We start from the raw sequence: 23,342 nt of genomic DNA, 5'->3' as shown, positions 1-23,342 counted from the left end.
GCTTTTTGTAAGACTGCACGTACCGGATGAGAGGACGAGGAGGAGCTTAGATAATCCTATAACACTTGGGTATGAATTGGAGAGTTGACCCCGGTCAGAATCGAACCCGCAACCTAGTGGTGTTGCAGCTGTGAATTATACCACTATACGCTATCTCGCCACACAGATTAGCTTGTATTTTACCATTTATATGCTTCGTAGCATATTCAACAACATTAGTTATCCACACCTGCAACACCATTGGGTTGCGGGTTCGAGTCAGACTGAGGTCGCCTACTGAATTCCTATCTAAGTTAGAGCTTTTCCAGGCTCCGCCTCTCCATCTCATCCGCGTAAGCGATATGCTACAAAAATCTTAGAAGTGGCCGTGCTACAAGTCGCCAGTTGCGGAATAAAAATGAAGAATATCGGCCTGGTGTAAATTACCATAGTAGTTGAAAATAATTATGAATCCCACAAAACAAAACTGTTAGTTATGAAAAACCAAGACCACCGTTCGTAAATCATTAGGTTTTCCTTCAAAGGTCACGACACAAATGTATGATGCAAATTAATGCACGAACACTAACTATAAGTTGAGGTTTGAGAATAGTGAGTGTAATAACGTGTTGATAACTGGAAAGAAACACCAAAGCACAGTTGGTACACCCTCTCATCATGACTAGATCAAGGGTCGGCAACCTTCAGCACATACAAAGAGCCATATATACTTATTTCTGATCACATTAACCAACTGAGAGCCGCATGTTTTATTTTCTCCGGACCCTACGATAGCCCCTTTCCATCCCTAAACGACGATCACGACCACACAGGTTCCTGTTACTGAGGCCAGCCTATACATACGATATCACAAACTCAACGTCTCGTAACGATTTCTTCGAAATTTTGTAATTATATACAAAATAATAGTAGTCTATAGCAGTGGTTCTCAACCGCCGGTCCGCGGACCGGTGCCGGTCCGCGACGATATTCCCGCCGGTCCGCCAGACATTTTGCAATGTTATACCTTACTTTCAAGATGAAATGTTGAAGGCTTGTCCACTGGTAAAGTAAGTAAAACATTAACTTCTAAACTTATTCAGAACTTCGTGAGGTAAGATTAGGGCTAGAAAAATGTTCGATTTGACTTGGAGTTCAAGACATGTCTTTTAACGACATGCGAGCGACAAGTACAAAACAGATACGAGCTGACTCATCGCTAAACAGCGCAGTTTGCGTGATCATTCGTTTTCGATTCATTCGTTTTGTGCAGGACCATCCCAAACCGCCCTATTGGAAAGGGCCGAACTTAAAAGGGGCCAAAAATTATTTTGCAAGTGAACATATATCATAGCCTATTTAAAAAAAACTTTTTCCAACATTTTTCAATTTCTTTTCTCACTTTGCGCGATTTAGCGTCACTAAATGTCTTGCTTATAGATGACCTTCTCCATGATTTATAAAAAATAGGCATTTCGGAGTCAGCCATTACCGCGCCACGGCGTAATAACACATAATGACGTTTTAGCTAACACAGGACTCAAAAATGTGTGCCGAAAACTCGCCAGATGGAAAGCCGATTCAGTTATGAATGAGCGAAAATGTTCGCTATTGGCGTGATTAAGCTATACGTAGACCAGGAGTGGCCAACCTGCGGCCGTGGGCACGTAATTCAGTTAGTATGTGTTGGCGGCCATCGACATGCAATTTGAATTTACAAATTAACTCCCGGTTTCTCGAAAGATTTTAATTAATCTTGAACCGCGCGATTCAACGTGACATCATTTTCTTTTTAAATATAGTAGCGTCCTTTGCAATCAGATCCCTACAGTACAGAAGCAGACAGCAGAGGAAAATGATGCGCTTCATATAGAAATACCAGCTCGGAATCGTGTGCTTCTCCCTATACTGACAATCCTGATGGGAGGTAAAAAATAACAGCATGTAACAAAGTGACTAATAACAATTGGCCCAGCCGAAGATGCATCATCATTTATAACTTGCCCTAACTTTGCTGGTTCGAGTCTCAGCTCTGCCATGTTTCTATGTGTCGGAGGTTTATCTGGGCTCCTCGTCGCCGAGTTCGCTGTTAACGCAGCGTCTTGAAAAAGCCCAGAAGAAGAGTAAGCCGAGCTCGAAAGTCGCAGCAGAGACCTGAAAGTGGACGCATGAAACCGAAAAAGAATGAAGAGTGGGAGTGCGCGTGGAAGTGAAAAGTCGTCCTCATTGCCAACGCAAAGAAACTGGACTTTAAGAAATGTACGGTCGTGGATCACAAGGCCTAAAACATGCGATACGCGCCACTGTAAAAGTGTATTAATAATAATAATAATAATAACTTGCCCTAATTTTTCGAAAACACCCCCTTCATCAACTCTACCGGTGAATCAGATCACATGTGTTGAGAAAGGATAAATGTTTGATCAGAAACTACTAATATTAATGACGAAATTCATTAGCAGCGAATCTGAAACTTTTTCACGCTTTGCGCAACTGTCGACAATCCCATGGCATGACCACTGACCACTCGGCATTTCGGTGCGTAGAGTATAAGCCTATGTCATTAAAGAGATTAGTACTGAGTGTACCGGAAATACACATAGACAGTTTAACATGGGCATATGGCGTCCAGCTAGTTTATTATGACTACGCCCTGGAATGCGGCCGTAGGCTACATGAGCAGTCGCAATGCGGCCGTAGGCTACATGAACAGTCGCCATGCGGCCGTGAATGGCAATAAGGTTGGCCACCCCTGACATAGACTCTCTGCTGACACTGAGTATAGAAGGAATGTGCTCACAAGTACAGGTGAAAACAGCCACCCGAATGTGTAGTCTGGAGGCGAAGCCCCCGGAAGTTTGGCTCATCGCCTTGTGACGGCCCAAGACCAACGTTTTTTTGGGGTGGGCGGACGAAATGCTTTTTGGGCCCGGATTTGCGGATGGCCGGTATAGCTGCTGTAAGGTGTCAACGTGCAGCGCATTTTATTCGTAGTTGCCAGAGTAGCCTGTGTCTGGTGATAGTGAGCAATGAGCAAGGTAGCACGACAAAGTGCTTGGTTCGACTCCGAAACCCGTCTTCTCTCCATATTTTCAAAGAGAAGAATATTATTCGAGTTGGTGTGGTCGGTAAACCAACGACCTCCGCCGCGAAAGTCTGTAAACGACTCTCGGCGGTAGCAGGTTTATCTGGACAAGGCAATTATACCTCGACTCAGCTGACTCATAAAGATAATAATTTATTACGAGCAAAACCTTCTAAAAGTCACTCTCTAGCACCATAATTGCAAAAAACGGCTCCATATTTACATTTTGGCTTCATTTTAATTTTCGAAAGTTCACCGGTCCGCAAGACATTTTTTTTGAAATTTTACCGGTCCGCGAAGTGAAAAAGGTTGAGAACCGCTGGTCTATAGCAAACAATCAATTTTAAATCAGCCTCGATGTGAAGGTGGTATATTTGACGAATTAAAATTGGTGTCATGCAGGAAATCAATATCCCTCGCTAAAATGCTTTAACCGACATATCGCGTGCTTTGAAGGGTGAACTAAATTTTGCAGAATAGGCTACTTTGATTAGTCTTAGAGTGAAGCAGGATTGGCGGTACCTGTGTGCCAATTGAATATTCAAATCCTCGTTGTCTTCCTAATCACAATGGAGAAATGAACTCCTTCGAAAGAAATTTCAAGTTTACAAATTCGAATACCAAAAATATTCATCCGAATTCTCATTGATAGGCAGCGTACCGACTCTGCCGTTAAAATATAAGCTTGTAGTGTAACGTTCTGTTGCAAGCGACGAATTTCCGACTTGAGAGGTAAAGTTGATGAAATTATATCAGTTAATATCCCAGCCGCAGTGCTTATTATCCCGGCTTGTTGGATGCTTGGAACTATAATTGAACTGCGGTTGACTGTTAGTGGAAATGTCGACGCCTGGTTAGCCTCACGCGTGCTACAGGATCTGCGAGAAAATGCGTTAGGCATCCACGAATAGTTACAGCGACAAAGCGGAAGTGTGCGAAGTTTGTCAAACATATTTTATGAAATAATATCTAAGCGCATTCTGAACTATCTGTAACGTCGTAAATCGTTAGTAAATCATAATGACTCCCTTTTCTCGTGTGAATACGCCCTGCTTCTTGTAATCACAACGGAACGATGGGCAATTGGGCATATTAATGTGGGACGCTTTATACTTAAAACAGTTTACTTTTAGAAATATTAAAATGGAGCAGTTTATTTTGATAGAAAGGAAGTGATGGTTAAAAAAGTGATGATCATTGCAGTAAATAACATACATTTTGGAAGTTGAGGTAGGCTACATTAAAAAGAAAGCTTGAGAGAGCACGCATATATTGCAACAGTAATCTACATCTGGGTATCACTTAGTGTGATGATGAATCGCAACTTGTACTAGATTGCCTTTTATATCATGCATAATTGTCAAATGAGACTATGGCGCCAAGTACAGCGAAATTACACTTTCTGAAAAGAACGGACACTTATGTAACAAGCCACCGAGCTATTTCAAAACCACGATGTGCTGGTGTCCCGCGAACTATTTTTCACTTTGAAAGGATGCCGCAAGTCCAAAAAGAATGCTTTACCCCTGTAGCGCAACTTTCCCCAACTTTTACAACTGTTGCAAACCACAGGGAATGGACGTATAATTTATTTTTTCCACGATGTTTTTTGCGGCATATACACCGACTTATGATATACATATACACGATCTGAGTGTACCCATAACATGAGCATGAGTGGTACATGATGTGCATATGGCGCTGGACAATGAAGGGGCAGATATAACGCGACCCGGCCTTTTAAGTCTCGTACCACTCCTTCATGCTACCCCATCACTGCGTTTGACAATTATGCATGAGCGTCAAACGGGGAAGTCATGGATACCAGTGCTACTAATCACGTCGTTGGTCTGAACCGGTCGGGAATCGAAATCACGACCTACCGATCACGAAGCCGGACGTTTCACCTTTACAATATCTTGCGGTGAAGCAAAGAGGAAAGAAACAGCACGAAAACAATACGCAAATTTTCAATACGTGATAAAAATGCATCTGGCTAGATCTGGTTAGACTACTCTAGCAAAATTGCGAAACGGATGTGAAATCATTGAAGAGCCGCAGTTTGCCAGCCCTTGTGGTATATATTCTAGAACAAATTGATTTGACCTGCGTGCAGCGTAGCAACGGAAACACGACAAGACACGTGTTTGTGTTTGCGATGTTCTTATTGAGAACAATCTATGTGATCGCATGCGAGTCAAGGAAATATCGCCCGAAAAATGGACTGATTTCTCACTGTAGGCCTACGTCACATTTAATTTGGAAATGCAATGTCGTTCAGATTTCATTTTCAATAAAGTGTATGTTAGTCTGCCTTCGCACAGCATGAAATAAACGAATAATCTCATAAAAAAGAACAATCCATAAAAAGAAATATCATTCCAATAAAAATATTCCTGTATTATACATGTATTTTTCTTTAAACCTATAAAGAGCAGTAGATCAGTGGTTCCCCACCAATGTTCCCTCTAATTTTTCACGAGTCTGCGCAAACACGTCAACTTACTGCGCAGGCCTATGAACAACAGTGCGCAACCATACCCCCCATATGGTGATAAAACAAACTTCTGGGGGGCTTCGCCCCCCAGACCCCCCTCGGCACATACATTTTTTGCCGCAACTTATCATTGACATTGAGTGTCCCTTAGTGGTTGTATAGCCTAGACTCGCGAAGCGGGAAAAATTTATATAATTCATGATTGAATCGGTCAATATGATCGGGAATTGAATATATATTGCTATGAATACTTATCCTCTCTCTGCTCATGTAATCAGATTTGCGGGTAGAGCTGATCGAGTGAAGTGTGTTCGAAAAAGTAGGACCCCTAAATAATAATCAAACATCTTCGGGCGTACCCGTTGGTATAATGACTTCGGTACATGATGCTATTTCGTGTCCTTCTATCTGCTGTGTCAGAAGATATTGAAGTCACCCAAACGTACTAAACTAAGACGTACACGGTTTCAAATTGTCATTTCTTCTTTGAAAAAGTTGCATAAATTAAAAAAAAATACTCCATGATTCATGTTTCTTCACGAAATAATTTTGGCTCCCCTTTGAGATCTGGTCCCCAATTGGGGAAATTGGGGTGTGGCAGTTAGGGTCCTGTGCGTCACCCAGACGTGCGTGTATCCATTCGAGTCACATGATTCATTGATAGAAGCAAAGTACAGCATTTACATTTAGTTTTATTGCATGACACCAGATAATCACATTATGAGTGAAGAAGGCAAACTACGCTCTAAACATGATGTGGTCTCGACTTGAAGTTAAGCCGTTGAGGGCATTTATTTTCAGAAAGCCACCGCGTTTCAATATTTTCGGGATATGCACCATAACACACGAGCAACTCTGTGGTCTTGCAAAGGGTTAAGAAGCATTCACGCGCAATGGCGATAAACCTCGACATCATGGATATCGCAGGTGTGCTTTGGTGCATATTTTGAGGGTGATTTGGCTTCAGTTCGAGTGCGGTGACTTTCCTAAGCAAATGTATGCTATTCTTTTCCATATTTTGCTTGTAGACATATTTTGCAGAGCAGAACTTTCTTGCTCGAAAAAGAAAAATTCTCAATTAATTTTACAATTTTTTCTTCCGTTTTCACATGCACGTGATCAGATTCGCCTGATGGAGGCGATGACTTCGAAAATTCACGGCATGTAATTGTACAGTAAATCTTACGCAATGTTCATGCCACACGGAAATAACTATTCGTTAGTTTCTCGCCGATTAACTTTGAGCTAGCCCATTGTTATTTATAACTTTGTTAAAACATGTTATTTCGCCATTCCCAGAAAAGATTGCGCTATTGAAATGAAATCAGTATCGCTCACGCGTACGAGACCATACTAAAAGAAACTCTTGTTCGTGAGGCGCACGTGATTGCAGATTCTCATTTCTTCACGGAGCGCAATATCTACCTTTGCGGGCAGCACTTGTACCTCGGCTTCAGACTTCATCATTGTCATCATCGGTTTATTAGCAATTTTATCAGTTCAATACACCACAAAAAATGCGATACAATGAAAAGAAAGGAAGATGTCGAAGCGACTAGGAGTTGTCTATGGAATCAGACACCCACCTTGGCCTAGGCGATGTAAAGAGGAGGCATGCACACTGAATGAAAGTGAAGAAGATAGTATAGAAAAAGGAAGCGACAAGAAATAGGGCGGCATGTCATGGGAAGCGAGATCGATAGGTCAGTCGTGGTCCGGTAATCTTGAGGATGGACTGTATCTATTTAGTAGTAATTGCTTGTATTTCGACTTGAATGTGGACATGCTCGTCGACTGCCGGATGGCCGGCGGGATACTGTTCCACACATCAGGTCCGGCATATTTGATAGAGCGATGATCTTTTCGGTCGATCATATGATATTTGGACGACGTGGACGCGCGTGTGTTTTACTTGTGCGCTTTTGATTCAGAGGTAAAGAAATCATTGAAATATTCGGGGCAACGACCGCAGTGAAACTGATACATAAACTTGGCGATTTCTAGTTTCCGCATATCTTCTATGTTTAGGACGCCTAATCTCTTCAGCAGCGACTTATTGGATGGCCACTTCAGCGATAGTACTATTTTCCCCTGGCTATGTTCCCTATAATTTTCTGCGCGCCTGCGCGGTCCCTTGGACAACAGTGCGCAACGACTGAAAAAAAATCATCACTTCGGATTTTTTGTGCGCAGCCTAGATTTTCTGTGCGCAGAGACCGTTTCAGCCCTGCGCATTTGCGCACGTGCGCAGCTTAGAGGGAACATTGTTCCCAACCATTTTCCATCCACGTAGGCCTACCACTTCGAGCTTCTATGCAGTGCTCGCGTAGCAGCTACATAAGTTACGCGCGCCGTGTAGACGGTCGAAAATGTCCCCACCATTTATGATGTCATAATCGTGTGTTTGATCTACATGTGGGGTGAAATAACTAGAGCGAGTTTTTACCTAAAAATGGACATGAAATCAAAATTTTGGCATTTTTTCACCTAAATTAACATAATTCTGACCTCACTAATACATGCAAATTGGGTGTTTTTGTACAAAATGTTAAAATTGTATTACCTATATTCATTTCTGGATGAGACTGTCTATTCTTACGAAGTAGTCTGACCTCACAAAGCGTTTTTTACTTAAAACGGACAAATTTGAAATGAGAAAACTTTATTTTAACGATATTTGGCCATATGAAGAATTCCAGTAGTTACACCACGTATTATGGTAGAGCATGGCCAACTAAAACAATGAGCAATGCAATATGCAATATGTTTTTAGTAGGCCATGGGTACAGTTACTTAAAAAAATTGTAGTACAACGAAAGATACTTTCCTACATTCTCGGGTAGGAAGTGTCTGTCCGTACTAAGTAGCTTGCCAAGAATGGAGAAAGAACGTTTAACAGCATTAATAGTTGTTGACTGACAACACTGAAGTTGTGCGTACACTGCTTATGACACACCGTGTTGCTTCATTTCGACAATGTTGTCTACAGCACGATTTTTCATCATGAACTTCTTTATATAAGAACCATGCAATGCCCAAGCAGTCTTGCTTCAGTTAGGATATTGCGAGACGCTTACCATAACATGTCAATTGTCACCCTATTTGTTTTGTTTGACCGTTTATGATTCACGATGAGCAAGCAATAGGCCGTCTACAACGGTGGGCCAGAAAGTAGGCTACAGACTGTAAAATACTTAATCATAAGTTCACCAACAGTGCAAAATCTACGATACAAACGAAATGCAGGGATCTAAAAATTTTTTACTTTGCAAACAATTTCGACAATTTTTTGACTTATTTGACATGTCAAAAAAATTGCCATAGTAACAACAGATTCTATTAAACTAGACATCATCAGTCAGGGCTGTTGGGACGCATGGAATTGTTTTTCACCACTAGTAAAAAAACTTCAAAAAATTCAAAATCAACGCCACCTGAACTAATAACTCCCTTCGGTCGTAAAAAAAGAATCTACTCGCGTACCACCTGGAAGATCTTCGCGTACCACCGGTTGGGAACCACTGCCGTAGATGATACATCTAAGAGTCGAATGCGACTCGCCAACCGTTTGTTGTCGACGCCTGAACTAGATGCACGACCATTTCGGCAGAAGAGTATTCGTGGGGATTAGACTGACTCCGCGCATCATGTACAAACACTGTAAATTTACATAACAGTATCCAAATTCATGTTGTCTAGAAGCATTGGACATCATTTTGATATGATATACACTGTATTGTAATCATTAGTTGCCTAAGTAAAAAGACATATGGACGATATATAAGGCTTGCCTCGCGTCAGACTAAGTCAATAATCTGGAATCAATCTTAGCAAATCAATGGATGTTCAAACCATCATACTCACTGGGATATTATGTTGAACGTTCAAACGAGCCACTGGCTGACTCTGCACAAAGACAGGCTGGCATTCGATGACTGTGTGAGCATAAGGGGATGCTGTGTACGTTGACCGAATGCCGGACTGTTGTCGGGCGCGAGTGGGTGTAGGCTGGTGACAAGGTTGTGGATGACATGAAATTGCTCCAGGTAATGGTTTTGCAGTCGTCGCCGTTCTGGCAGCTTCATTCTTGTATGGAGGTGGTGTGTCGGCTTCGACGAATTGATTCTTTTGGAACATATTCGGGGTTGCGTTAACAGTGATTCAATTTAGGATGCTCTGTCGACCAAGGGACACACAAATCAAAGTGTGAAAAGTCGAACAGCGTCATTAATACGACAAATCATACGTATCATCTATCTACTAAAAAAGTACTGGTCTGGGTAAGCCAGAGGAAGCAAACGACGAACAGAGACTACATCTTTTGAACTACGACACAATGGTTCCAGAACGTCAAGTTATGGTCATAAAAATTTATCCCCCACAAATCTTCGTCCTCTCACCCTAAATTTTAATCCTGGCAACAAACATGATCTTGACAAGATGATCCGCCTCAACTTAACGCAACCTTACTGAACTCCAGACATAGGTATATTGTGATATCACCAATGTATATTATGATATCACCGAATAATATTCACCATATAGAATGACTGCATATATCAAGACTCAAGAGTCACAAATTGAAAATTTGCTGATTTTCCAAGAGGGCCAATTTTTCAACCTGGTAGCCACCACAGAGCAAATCATACCAATATTGAAAGGCAAAGTTACCCAATACATAGTTTTGATAACCCCTTTTCACCCAGTCGACGTCCAAATGGGCTACATGCGGCCGGTGTACAACGAGCGAGTTGGAGATCCTTGGCATATATCGATATATCTATTGTTATGATTTTCTAATCACTAAGCATTGCTCACGATAGCACTAGAAAATGATAGATGGAGCTCTGCTGAAAACTATTATCGTCTACTATACAGATGGGTGGTCGTCCCTGCCGTTATGTAGAACGTAGTGGAAAGTATAGCGTCGCATTTCTAAAATATAACTCGGAAGGAAATGCGACTTTGTTAATAATTTTATACTTAAAGGCTGGCTTGTCCGATTCTTTCCAAACATAATTTATCATATGGCCAGAGCACTGCAACAACCTCAAAATTTCGTAAATTGACATTCGATCCAACAATCGAAGCGCCCTAATTCAATTACTATAAAAATGATTGTGGCGTTTAACACGTCGATTTCTAGTCTGATCTGGTACGCGATCACGCAGTCACACGTTGCACAACTATCCGTTGGGTACTTATCTATATACTAAGGTCATTTTATAGGATGTTTTTAGCTCTGTTAACGAAATTGTTAGTGTTGATAAATTTTTTAATATTAATAGAGGGCAAGGCGCCAGCGATACATGTAGCAATTCAGCGGTAAGAGTTTGTTTGTTTGCGGCATCGGGGTCGTAGTCGGTACCTTTAAAGACTCAGGAGTCGGAGTCAGTATTTTGAAAATGTGTGGAGTCGGAGGCGAAGTTGGTGGTAAAATTTACCGACTCCACAGCCCTGGTTGCTACTCAAGTGGATGTACAAATACCGCCGTCAATTTATTCTCGATTACAAGTCCAAACTACGTCAAGTGGAAGTAGAATACAAAATGTCGGAAGAATCGTCAAGGTAAGCAGTTTTTCGGAAGTTTCTACTTTGAAAATTGCGATATGAATCTTCGCGACTAATATAAAATTACTAATGTCATATGACACTACTAACAGAAAGAATCTTCAAAAATATATTAAGTTATTCCTGATACAGGTGGTGTTGCCAGACTGGGACAACTAGATATTCTAGTTGTCTAATTATACTAATTGAAGCTATTCTAATTTGTGAAATGTTTCTATGCTCTAATTCTAATTCTAATCGAATTCATGAAATCTTTCTATGGCCTAATTTTAATTCTAATCTAATGTCTCGTTTTTCCCGGAAATGCTTCAGGAAATCTGTATAGTGCGAAAAAAGGCAAGCTTGCTGTACAGTAGGGATGTTAAAAATGACATTTTATTCTCAAATTCCACTGGCCAATTGATAAAATTGTTAGATTAGCGAATTAAAGCTTGCACGCCAAATTTGGTTCGCTTCCATCCAACAGCCGCATTGCGACAGGAGAAGAAAGTTTTTGTTTATTATTTGAAAATGAGTAAAAAAAGTTATGGCTGAAGATAGTGACTCAACCTTCGCCGTACAAGAGTGTTTTGCGGAAACCCGGAGGAGGTGATTTCCCAATATTACATGGGCAATGTTCTTCGAGCAATATTTTCTTTGATTTTTTTTTTAACGCCGGGATCTCTATTTTTGTTATTTCACGAAATATGTTTCTATTTTATGTTATTATGGTTCAATTGATATCGAGTATATGCAATCAAGACTGTTTATTTGCCATAGTGTGCCATTTGGTAAAAGATACTGGATTTCAAGTAGGCTGTATATATTGAAATAAACCCCTCTCAATTCTAATGGGTAGGGTGAAATATCCGATGTACACCGCGAGTAATGGGGTGATTTCTGGTCGTACACCCGCAGGGTTACGTAAGTTCTGTTTTCGTGTACCACCTTTTGGGGTGTGTACACCCACTCTTTTCGCTAAGATTGAGACGAAATTCATGTATTTGGCCAATTTTCACGACTTCACCCTCGCGTAGAGGAATATATAAATCAAATGTCGTTGCGTATGTGTAGACAAATGTTATTTGTTGACTCAGAAATATATAGTAGATTATAATATGTTAGTTGCTCTTTTGCCTGAACACTTCAATATAACGTTATCTACTAGCAAGAGAGGTGAGTGATCTCTACATGCATAAGCTGTGATCCGTCTTTAAGTAAATCAGAAGAATATTATACGTCACTTCGTAAAGTGAAACAACGGGCTCGACCAGGATTTGAACCCGGGACCTCCCACACCCAAAGCGAGAATCATACCCCTAGAACAGTGGTTCCCAGCGTGGGCGATTTGGCGGTTTAGGGGCGCGAAAATAACGAAGGGGGCGATGGGGGGCGAAAACAAACGAAGGGGGCGATGGGGGGCGAAAACAACGAAGAGGGCGATGTCGCGTAAAAACGCCTATATTGGAGTCGGGAACGTAACTACAGCACCCCAAACCCCCCAATTGGGAGTGGGGGCCCGAAATCGAAGGAAGCCCAAATTTATTTCGTGAATTAACATGAATGAGAGAATAATTTTTTTTAAATTCAAGCGACTTTTTAAAAAGTTTTCGCGTTGCGCGCGATTTAATATATTCATGTATCTTAATGTTGGGGTCCCCGTCACCCAACAAAAATACGCATGATTTATGGAAACGAGAGACTTCGGCGTCGGCCATTACTGCGCCACGGCGCACCAAGAGACATGAATTGAGAGGCCATGTAACATGCGACTCCGAGAAGTGTGCCAGAACGATCAGCAGCAAGAAGACCTTGGCCGAAAGGAATGCCCTTGTGCTGACCGAAAACTTCGATATATATACAATATACATATTTGTTTAATTGTCCATAGGCGCCTCAATGGCTGGCGTCGAATGTTCCTGTCCTGGCGACCTTAACCCTACAGGACAAATGCCATCCCTCCAGGAAAAAATTATTTGCCAGTAAAGAAATACCAATATAAAATCATGTGCGTCTTTTACTTTGGTACGTTTTGACGATTTCCATATCTCCTGACATAGCAGATATAGGAAGTCAAGAAATAGCTTCATGTAAAGAAGTCAATATAACAACGATTCCGCCGAAGATGATTAGTTATTATTTAGTGTTCCTACCTTTTCCAACATTCCACATCGACTATATTGACCGATTCAAAAATGAATTATATAAATTTATCGCGCTTCGCGCGTTTAGGCGAAATACGGTGACTCAACAAACAGCACATGAAATAGGGTATAGCTGATATGTAGCGACAAAAAGCCCACTGGCTGAGTGGGGTCTTGGGTTTGGTTTATCACCCTATGGGGCCACAGACCAACGTTGTTTTTTTCGAGGGGGGCTGACAAACTGCTGTTTTTCGGTTCCCAATATTTGGGGGGCGATGATCGGTGTGGAGCTTGAAAAGGGGGCGATGAGTCGAAAAAGGTTGGGAACCACTGCCCTAGATCAACGAGCCGCCTTGAGAGTCACGTGCTTCGGATCATCGGAACAAACCTCATATCAGTAATATGAATGCTCATTGTTCATTGCTCACGCAAATCTGCCAAAGCACTTGAGCTCTTCGGCGATGAAGGATGCTTGTGTTCTAGTAACGACTGGCGAGTGTATTCGACGGAATAAACACTAGCTGCGTTTTCAGATTACCATGTCTCATTTTTCGACATTCAATACCTAGTAACGGTGCCTGTCTCTACATTTTGCTGGTTTTATATAGGTCGATTTTCAATTTTGACCAATTTTTTTTTACATATCGTGACCGCAAAATAACCTAATTTTGACAACATTTTGCCCTCTTGTATGTATAGATTTGATGTATTCGCACATATGCGCGTTAGAACTGTACCACTTATCATCATTTCTGGTTCGAACTATCCGTCCTTACGCAGTAGTTTGGTCCTGAAAACTTCGTTTACTTTAGAAATGAACTGACAAAACTTTATTTTCACGAAATCTGGACAAATTCTGGAAGAATTCCAGTGCTTACATCACGCAGTATGGTGGATATATTTGAAATTTGTTATAGAGTACAACGAAAGATACTTCACTACATTCTCGGGTAAAAAGTGTCTGTCGTTAGTAAATAGCTTGCCAAGAATAGAGAAAGAACGTTCAACGGCAACAGTTGTTGGCAGGCAAAAAAACCTCATATCAGTATTATGAATGATCACGCAAATCTGCCTAAGCACTTGAGCACTTCGGCGATAAAGCATACTTGTGTTGTCGTCCTGTAGCCCTGCAGATAGGCTAAGGTTGTTTCAGGAGGAGTTTCGAGATTCCCGAACGATCACGACGTTGGGAAAAAGATCAATTTGAAATTTGAACAAATACCACCTCGGGGAAATGCTCTACGTGACGGCGTTGCTCCCGTCCGACAAGTACTCGATGGCACCATTTCCAACATCGTCAACCTTCTTTTGTTATTATTTCCATTCGCTTTTGTGATTTTCTGTTCGGTTGGAAGATTCAATAAATATATCTTTTCATATTTGTATATATTGCTTGCTCATTGGATTATGTACGAATTCCGAAAATTGCAACCGCAATATAAGCTACCTTTAATATAGTTACGAGATATTAAATACATTGTGATTTGCGAATATGGCAATCGGAGAAGTATTTATGCTATTGTGTTTGCCTTTTGCGTCTCCTCGTTAGTATAGTTGAGTGGTGAGTATCCCTGCCTGTCACGCGGGAGACCGGAGACCGGAGTCTGATTTTCCTCTCAACACATTCATGGTTTGATATGACATCATAGATTGTGCCAGGGTAAAGATTGAACAGGGACAGTATCCCCGCGGTGAATTATATAATATTCCCTACCATATAATATCATAAGAATAACCGACTTGAAATCGAGACTAAGTGAGCGCGGTCTTTGTATTAAGAGCATAATTCGTCGACTCGAATAACTATTGATAAAGTTTGAGAGCAATCGAGTGCCGGATTGACTTAGGAATTGGTGGTGACTGGTAGAATATGTTCATGCCGGATACCTGGCTATGTTTTTCGGCCGGTGAATGTTATCATTCTGCATATTGGTATGGAAGCGAAGATTGCCAAATTGGTGATGCTAACAAAATCCATTTTATTGCAATACGTACGAAATTGCAAATCGGGATCGATCGGTTCACGAGAGGATATCATCGCGTTGCTTGAGTTGTATCGATATTGATTACAGATCTCTACAAAGTAAATCAACGCGATGAAAGGAAAGGTTCGTTTGCTTGCGATTTGTTAAACAATAAAATGAAAATGTATTGTCAGGAAATGAATTCGGGACCTCCTGCGTCGAGGAATTTGCATCGCAGTCATGTTCAACATCACACCGCATGATGCGAGTGTTCCTGCAGTGGTGGTTCAGTGGTAGAATTCTCGCCTGCTACACTGTAGGCCCGGGTTCGATTCCCGGCCATTGCATTCGCACCTTTAACGATTCTTTTTATCAGAAGTGCCGAAAATCAATTGACCACTGATTTGTGGTCATTGCCATTATATGACATTGCTGATATTGTTATGTTCTTGATCTTGTTTGAACAATAACTCAATAAGACGAGGTTGCAATAAGAAATCAGTATTATCATCAGAATAACTTTAAGACAGGCGAGAAGATCGAGAGTGCAGTTAAACGAAAGACCAGTAGACAACAGAACACAGGGTATAAATACGAAGCACGACACACGAGGATGTAATGATTGGCGGTAATTGCTAATCCTAGATGAATAAGAAACAAACGATACCAACGTAAAATGCACGAACATAGCAGTCCTCCCCTGTAAGTTGAGAGTACAAGGTGATCTACGTTGGCCGATAGAAATCAGTTTGTTTTCTAATTCTAAGCGGATAACGTCTACCAGAAGTACGAGCAGGACTAGCAGCAGGACGTTGTGCCCTATTACTAACCAATGGTTGCTCAGCTTGTGACTGTTGCGGCTGAGCAATTTCCTGTGTGGCTGTATCATGACCAGTAAAAATCAAGCGTGGTTGGAGTTGGTTTTTGTGCCTCCTCCAATACCCATGATCTGTTTTTATAATGTACACAACACGCCCCAGTATTTCCGTCACCACGCCAGAAACTCACTTTGGTCCGCTTCGGTAACTGCGAGCGTAAACCGAGGAACCAATCTCGAAATGAGTGACTGATTGTCTAGGCGTAACGGGTTTCGATTTATCGAAGGGCGAGCACAAACTTTACAAACTGCGCGGCTGTCGACCATGTAAAATCTCGGCAGGCGTTTTCCAGTCTATGCCCGGGTGCGGTGCACATCGGTACGTAGCGAGAAGTGTTTGGAGCGCGAAGTTAATATCTTTTCCCCTGTCGCAATTTTTTTTAAATCCAGCTTTCAAAGTCTGGACGAAACGCTCTGCTTCCCCGTTCGAGGCAGGGTGAAAAGACGGTGATACGATATGGCTGATTGCGTATCGAATTCATTCGATGTGAATTGCGGCCCGCCATCCGTGACAATTGTTGCGGGCAAGCTTTCAATAGAGAAGACTTCCCTCAAAGCGTTGACTGCACACAAGGTTGTGGTAGATCCGACATTCATCACTTTAACGAAAGGATATTTCGAATGCGGTTTGACGATGACAAGAAACATTTTATTGTTTATTGGACCTGCGAAGTCCAAGTGAATTCGTTCAAAGCTTTCAGAAGTTTTTGGCCATTCGCGATACTGACGATCAGGCGCTTCCATTACCTTACGGCAAGCGTCGCAACTCTTAACGAGATTTTCAATGTCTCGATTAATGAAATGTCATGCGATATAACGTTGAGCCATCTGCTTCATTTTCGCGATACCCCAATGTCCTTCGTGCAACAATGATAAGACTCGCGAGCGAAGTGACTGGAATACGGAGTGTGACGCAGCTTTTTGCATTCTCAAAATACGACGTAATCTAAGCTACGCAGTTAGCTCATTATGATGTAAACAAGCATCTCATTTTGTCAACGGATGCTTCTCAATTCGGAATCGGCGCTGTCCTCTCAATCGAGCACAATGGCGAAGAGAGACCGATCGCGCACGCATCGAAAACGCTTTCCGATTCGCAACAGAATTGTTATGATTGTCATCTTTCCTGCAAGGTTTGATTCAACTTAACGGAATTTTTAAATTCCTTATGTGCTATCAAATGTATTCTTACAGATTACAGGAATAATCTGTTCCGCAGTTCATGGTAATATTATCACATTTTCTATTCAGGTCCAGATTTTACTGATAAGGTAGTTTTCTATAAACAGCGGGTTTATTCTGCATGATATCGAATAAGAAATTTTGAGCTATCCGACTTGGACGAAATATTAATTTCAATATGGAACAAATGGCGACCGCGAGGAGATGCTCCACGGGACGTGTTGCTCTTATCCTGCAATTAATCTTATATTCCGAAATTGAGTAGCCAAGCCAATGGTTCGTTGCACGACATATGAGCAGTGAGCATGTGGCAAAATTAAAAGCATCAGATAAACATGTGACACTTTGACATGTAATTGCAAGACCCTAAACCTTATCCGAACCCCTGCCCTAACCCCGTAATCAACACGTACACATACCCTAACCGCAAACACAACCCGATGTGGTCAGTAACAAAGTACTTGTAATTTTTTGGGAATACTAAGGCAGTTTTTCGCTACTTCTTCTTTGAGTGATCTTTCTATACAAAAATTGTGATTCAGAGGTATATTATACCTCACTTGGTAAAGTAAAACATCGGGCTCGTCCGGCATTTGAACCCGGGACCTCTCGCACCCAAAGCGAGAATCATACCCCTAGACCAGAGGTCTCAAACTCAAATGTGCTCGCGGGCCAGTTTTCCCGTTTTGACGACGCTGCGGGCCGCAGCACTTATAGGGGCTTGTTTGTTTGTTTTGGGGGTATTGTATTAGGGGTAACGGCCGACATATAGCACGGCACACCTCTAGGCTTTTATGAGACACCGCAGACGCGGATGCACTTATAGGGGTATTCTATGTCTTTCCAAGTAGGCCATATTTGGCGGGAATGAATTGTCCTATTGAAAGTGAGCCGATCCAGCAGACTGACAGTAAACACACATCGTCAAAATGTGATTTGCTCCTTGTATCAACTGAGGCCTGGAACGAAAAGAGTCATCACATTTATAACTATTTGAATAGAATTGTTGTTGAACTGGATATATATTAATTATAAGATATAGACACCATATGGGCGGACAGATGTATGATGCCATCATAAAAGCTATCGCGGTATAATTTTGCAGCTATACACACAAAAAAAAATTCACCTCGATTTACCGCGAAATGTCTGGAAGCAGGGTGGCCAGCCACTTGGCAGTAATATAACATAACCGTCACTCAATGTAAATTCAACTTACACCCGTCCGGTAATCTAGCTTTACACGCCAGACTGTAATGTTACAGTCACCTCCGGTATATTCAATCTACATTCTCTCCTGTACATTTACGAGGAGACTGTAATTTTACCTCCTACCTAGTACCTACAACCCTACATGCTGTCCTTTGTAAATCAGATTACATGCCAGCTTCTAAATTCACGTACATCCATACCTATCCCAAAGCAACGGGATGCCAAAATACAGCAAGTTTCTTCACGCTCTAAAAACGACATTGGGACAACTGTATATTCATTCATGATTCACGATGAAAAAGTATTGCTGCTGGAGGTCTAATTCTTCTGTAGGAGGAATGCAAATATAGCACAAGTGGTCCCAAGAAAAGGTGAATTAATTTCACCGCCGGATAAACTTCCAATTGTTTCTTTTTCTCGTCTTCATTCCTTCTGTGTGACTAGTATCTTGCAGTTCCACTAAAAAGAACTCATGCGTAAGTCGCTATATTAAGCAAAGTTCCTAATCTAGACATGACATTACAATAACTACTAAGACAAATAGGCTAACAAAAATATAACAATTTTTGAAGTACCGTTACTGGTACATTTTGTGACGACGGCTCCGCCTTTTACATGATATAGCAGAGATTCATGACTTACTTTATCTAATGCAGCGGTTCTCAACCTTTCTGGACATGCGCCACCCTCGGCGCTGGCCAAAAAGTTTACGCCCCCCTGCACTTATCGTCACGTCAAAAAGAGCACATCATCTAATACAGAGATAGGCAACCTTTTTGCTAATCACGGTCACATTTCAATTACTTAGGTAGCCTAAGGCCGCATTCCAGGGCATAGCCGCCGCATAGCAACCTATATTGCATCTAAGTCTGTCTTAAGTAGTGCAGTTCGCCAGCTATTACCAACAGCTACCCAGTGCACTGAGCTTTAGGCTACTGCCAAATCTATGAAGTAATGAATGACTTACACATGGGAATTGCTCTAAATCTTCAAAGAATATCAAAAATCTGCTCAAATGAAGTTGAATGCGACTGCTGGAGTTTGAATTTGGCGAGCTGAATACGAAATAAGTTTCTTCTTCAACAATCGTCTTCTGAAAATGGTTGTGAAACACATGTTTAGTCAGAATTCAGACAGACTTAGTCAATTTCTCGCCCCCCGCAGGTTGAGAACCACTGATCTAATGTATTGAAGCAAAAGGTTCCTCATTTGAGGTGGCATGTGTGCCAAACAAATCCAGCAGTGGATGGAAACATCTCTATGCTATGGCCCGAAAATTACATGAACAAACCAACAGTTTCAACTCCTCTGTGGCGGAGTATGTGGTGTCACAGGTCACTATGTAAGTCGACTAATATCCCAAAATAGAACAGAGAATGCGGCGAATGAAATATTTCAATAATGAAATCAAAGTCATCCCGATGGTGTGCACAGTCGTAGATATTCACGGTAACAAATACTATGTAGTACTGTACCTTTTACGATGCGTATCCCATTCAGCATTCCTAGGAATCTTCAAGGATCCACTTTCTTCACGCACAACAAGCTTCGCTCCACCCGGGTTGGAATCCCGGTACGTTTAGCGAGACACCGATGACCGATTCCATATTGGCGCTCCACCCTTTGCTCAAATCTCAATAATGGCCAGACGACGATACGACACTCGAACGATTTCAAATCGAGTGGTATTCATCCGCTGACATGCCACCAATAATATTTACCGGCCACGTTATAATGTTTGATTTAGGTCGTATTTTTTCATACAGAAACAATTATCATTACATATAGTCCCTTTCTTTTTCATCTAATCTCGTATAAATTGATATATATTCCACGTGATGTTCACTACTTACTATACATATACTTACCCAGACGCTGCTTGTGATGTCACAGCTGTGCGTTGGTTGTTTACTACGAAACTCAGAAAAAGCAGTGACGCGTAACCCTAACCTACTGTAACCTATGACAGATCGCGATGTCCGCCATTAACAAATGGTCAACTTAGCATGCGGTGCTGATATTTCCAGTTTCCCGAACAATATTATACATCCTAAACTGATATTTTAACTTATCAGTCCTATCCCTGGTAACCAACGAAACCGGCCGTATAGCCATAGCCTTATAATATAATATAGTGGCTATGGTGTACCACATTAGCTACGATTGTCAGTTGTTTCTTTTACCCCAGTATGTACTTTAATGAAATTGGTACTAGGGCCAACAATTTCCGTATGATAGATCCCAGTCTCGCGAACGTGGTTGAATCAGGTCAAATCACCACAAAAAATGATATCAGCAGTAACATTCAGTTCCACGTATAACATTGGCCGCAGCGATTTTCAAGCTAATCAATTTTGCCAATAGCCTGATATACTGCAGGAACGATTAACTGCCTGTAATTTTGCGAATAAATTCTGGTAACTTGACTTTACAGCTAAATTAAGGTAATATTACACATCAAAATGTAAAATTACAAGCTACTCACAGCTATTGGCTGCGACTAGTAATTAGTTGCAAAATTTACAGAGATTTCCCAGTAAATCTACCAGATTTTTTTGTGTGTACATTAGGGCTGTTCAAAAATAACTTTTTTTCCTGAATTTTGCTGGTTACTTGATTAAATCGTTAGGTTGCCTTAAAAAACGACGCATACCAAATTTGAACTCATTCCGACAAATATTCGCGGGTTACGTAGAGTTTGAAAATTTTGGATTTGCCCAAAAACGCAAAAATTTTTTTTCTTCAAATTTTTCTGCCAACCCCATGAAATTGTTGGGCTGTCTTCAAAAACTATGCAAACAAATTTGACTCAATTCCAAACCGTAGAAGCGGAGTTATTTCAGTTTTTATTCGATAATTCTGGGATTATCCTTGATTGGTGGATAATCCAAGAATTATCACCGAAAAACTGGAATAACTCCGCTTCTACGGCTTGGAATTGAGTCAAATTTGTTTTGCATAGTTTTTGAAGACAGCCCAACAATTTCATGGGGTTGGCAAAAAAATTTGAGAAAATTTTTTTTTTGCGTTTATGGGCAAATCCAAAATTTTCAAACTCTACGTAAACCGCGAATATTTGTCGGAATGAATTCAAATTTGGTGTGCGTCGTTTTTTAAGGCAACCTAACGATTTAATCAAGTAACCAGCAAGATTCAGGAAAAAAAGTTATTTTTGAACAGCCCTAGTGTACATGGATTCACTTGCGACAAAATATATCTCAATCTATCATTGGTCAGACATTCGCATCTCGTATACTCAATACACAACATGTTAATCTCAAAGTCACAATGTTGGATGTAATGAACATTTTATCAATCGCTTTTGCGTCTTTGCGATGATGGAAGTGTTTGTGATAAATCTGTAGACCCTGAATGTTTTACATTGGGGACGTTATATAGTACGAAAGAATTCAAGCAATATCCAACCCGCGACATGCAAAACCGGCCACACGCTATATGCTCGCGCAACTTTTATTTTATCATACATACAACGGTTAAGTTAGACGGGAAGGTATAACTGGATATAACACATGGCGATCTGTCAGTAATTGGCCTTGTTAGGTTTTGTAAGATGTCGATATTTCGGATGCAATGTCGATAGCATTTTCCAATACTCAATTTTGACACGGGTAAAACAGATCACTGATTGAGTTGAGTTTCAAATCATTTTGTGAATTCTTTGACACACTACACCCGAGAAACACTTAAAATTAATGAATATAACATATTACCATGTCTAGGTGAGCTTGAGATAAAATCACCTTGATTTCGGGGTGGAAAATTAACACAGTGATTGTATATCGTGGTGTAATATTGTCATAAACAGTCCGTTGGGTGTTGAGCGATTGGTGAATCTATATACTTGTCATGCAGCGAGTCAGTTGAGCGATTGTATTTATCATGGTAACGGTAAGCGATTGATCCGACATCCGCCTTGCGAAACGGTACATCCTCGTATTACATTTGCGATATAACTACCATAGTAAATAATTGGACTCGACAGGATACCCGAGTCATTTGTCCGACAGAATATAAACTCCTTTTACAGTTGAATAAAAAAGACAGGTCGTTGGAACATAAATATAACCAGGATTTATTTAGGTTGCTGGTTACAGTGATTTATGCTCATGCAACCTATTTTTAATCATATACATACACTGTTTGAGTTTGTCGAGTAAGGTATGGTGTAAGTAATGTTTCAGTAATTGAATCTGCTGGGTTGTAACATGTCGACATGTTAGGACGCAAAGGTGATACCATATCCAGAAACTCAATTTTGACACAGGAAAAAAAACGGATCACTGATCGAGTGGCATGGTTTCAACCCTTGATACTGCTGTTTGATGACCTTGATTAGTGTAAACGATTAGGTTTGTGAAATATTAGCTGATAATCACATCATAAGATTCTGCAACACAGCATCACGATATATTACAATATATCACATGGATTCGGTTGAGATAAGATCATATGGATTTCGGATGTGAAAATTAACACAGTGATTGTATATCCACGCGCAATAATTTTGTCATACAGAGTCAGTTGAGTGTTGAGCGATTGTAGATTTATCATGTCTACTTGGCGCAAGGGCCGTGCATTTTAACGCGTGCATGGTTAATCCTATACATGCAGCTTGTCAAACGTTGATTCCCCGTATCACATTTACCACAGGTATTTATTGGTCTCGGCAGGATGTCAGAGTCATTTGTCTCCGCAGAATATGCAGGTCACTTCGCATTAAAACACCTGTTTTACGCTCACGGATTGCTTCTAGACCAACCTGTTCCACGGGAAGCAATTCGCGTAGTGATTCAGTGGACAGGATACCATAGTCATTTGTCTCCGCAGAATA

At 41.1% G+C, this 23,342-nt stretch overlaps 1 protein-coding gene and 1 long non-coding RNA gene across 2 annotated transcripts in view; both read right to left on the bottom strand.

The window, feature by feature from the left end:
* The window catches only part of LOC145444501 (uncharacterized), a 28,320-nt gene extending 18,368 nt beyond the window's left edge, over positions 1 to 9,952 (bottom strand). The window contains exon 1 of the mRNA XM_080322494.1: positions 9,426 to 9,952. Within this exon, the coding sequence (XP_080178620.1) occupies positions 9,426 to 9,698 (273 nt within the window). The 5' untranslated portion in view covers positions 9,699 to 9,952. The remainder of the gene's footprint in view (positions 1 to 9,425) is intronic.
* An 8,757-nt stretch (positions 9,953 to 18,709) lies between these two features.
* On the bottom strand, positions 18,710 to 20,380 carry LOC145444509 (uncharacterized). Its single transcript, XR_013916702.1, has 3 exons — positions 19,966 to 20,380; positions 19,458 to 19,583; positions 18,710 to 18,949 (listed from the first exon to the last, which is right to left on the bottom strand). It is a non-coding gene; the product is annotated as an uncharacterized LOC145444509 (long non-coding RNA).
* Positions 20,381 to 23,342: the final 2,962 nt, after the last annotated feature.

Source organism: Botryllus schlosseri, chromosome 8 (genome assembly GCF_051294905.1).
Source record: "Botryllus schlosseri isolate E-star chromosome 8, Bs_hap1, whole genome shotgun sequence".
Classification (NCBI taxonomy): Eukaryota; Metazoa; Chordata; class Ascidiacea; order Stolidobranchia; family Styelidae; genus Botryllus; species Botryllus schlosseri.
The sequence above is the reverse complement of the archived record's forward strand: the minus strand, read 5'-3'. Positions and strand labels throughout refer to the sequence as shown.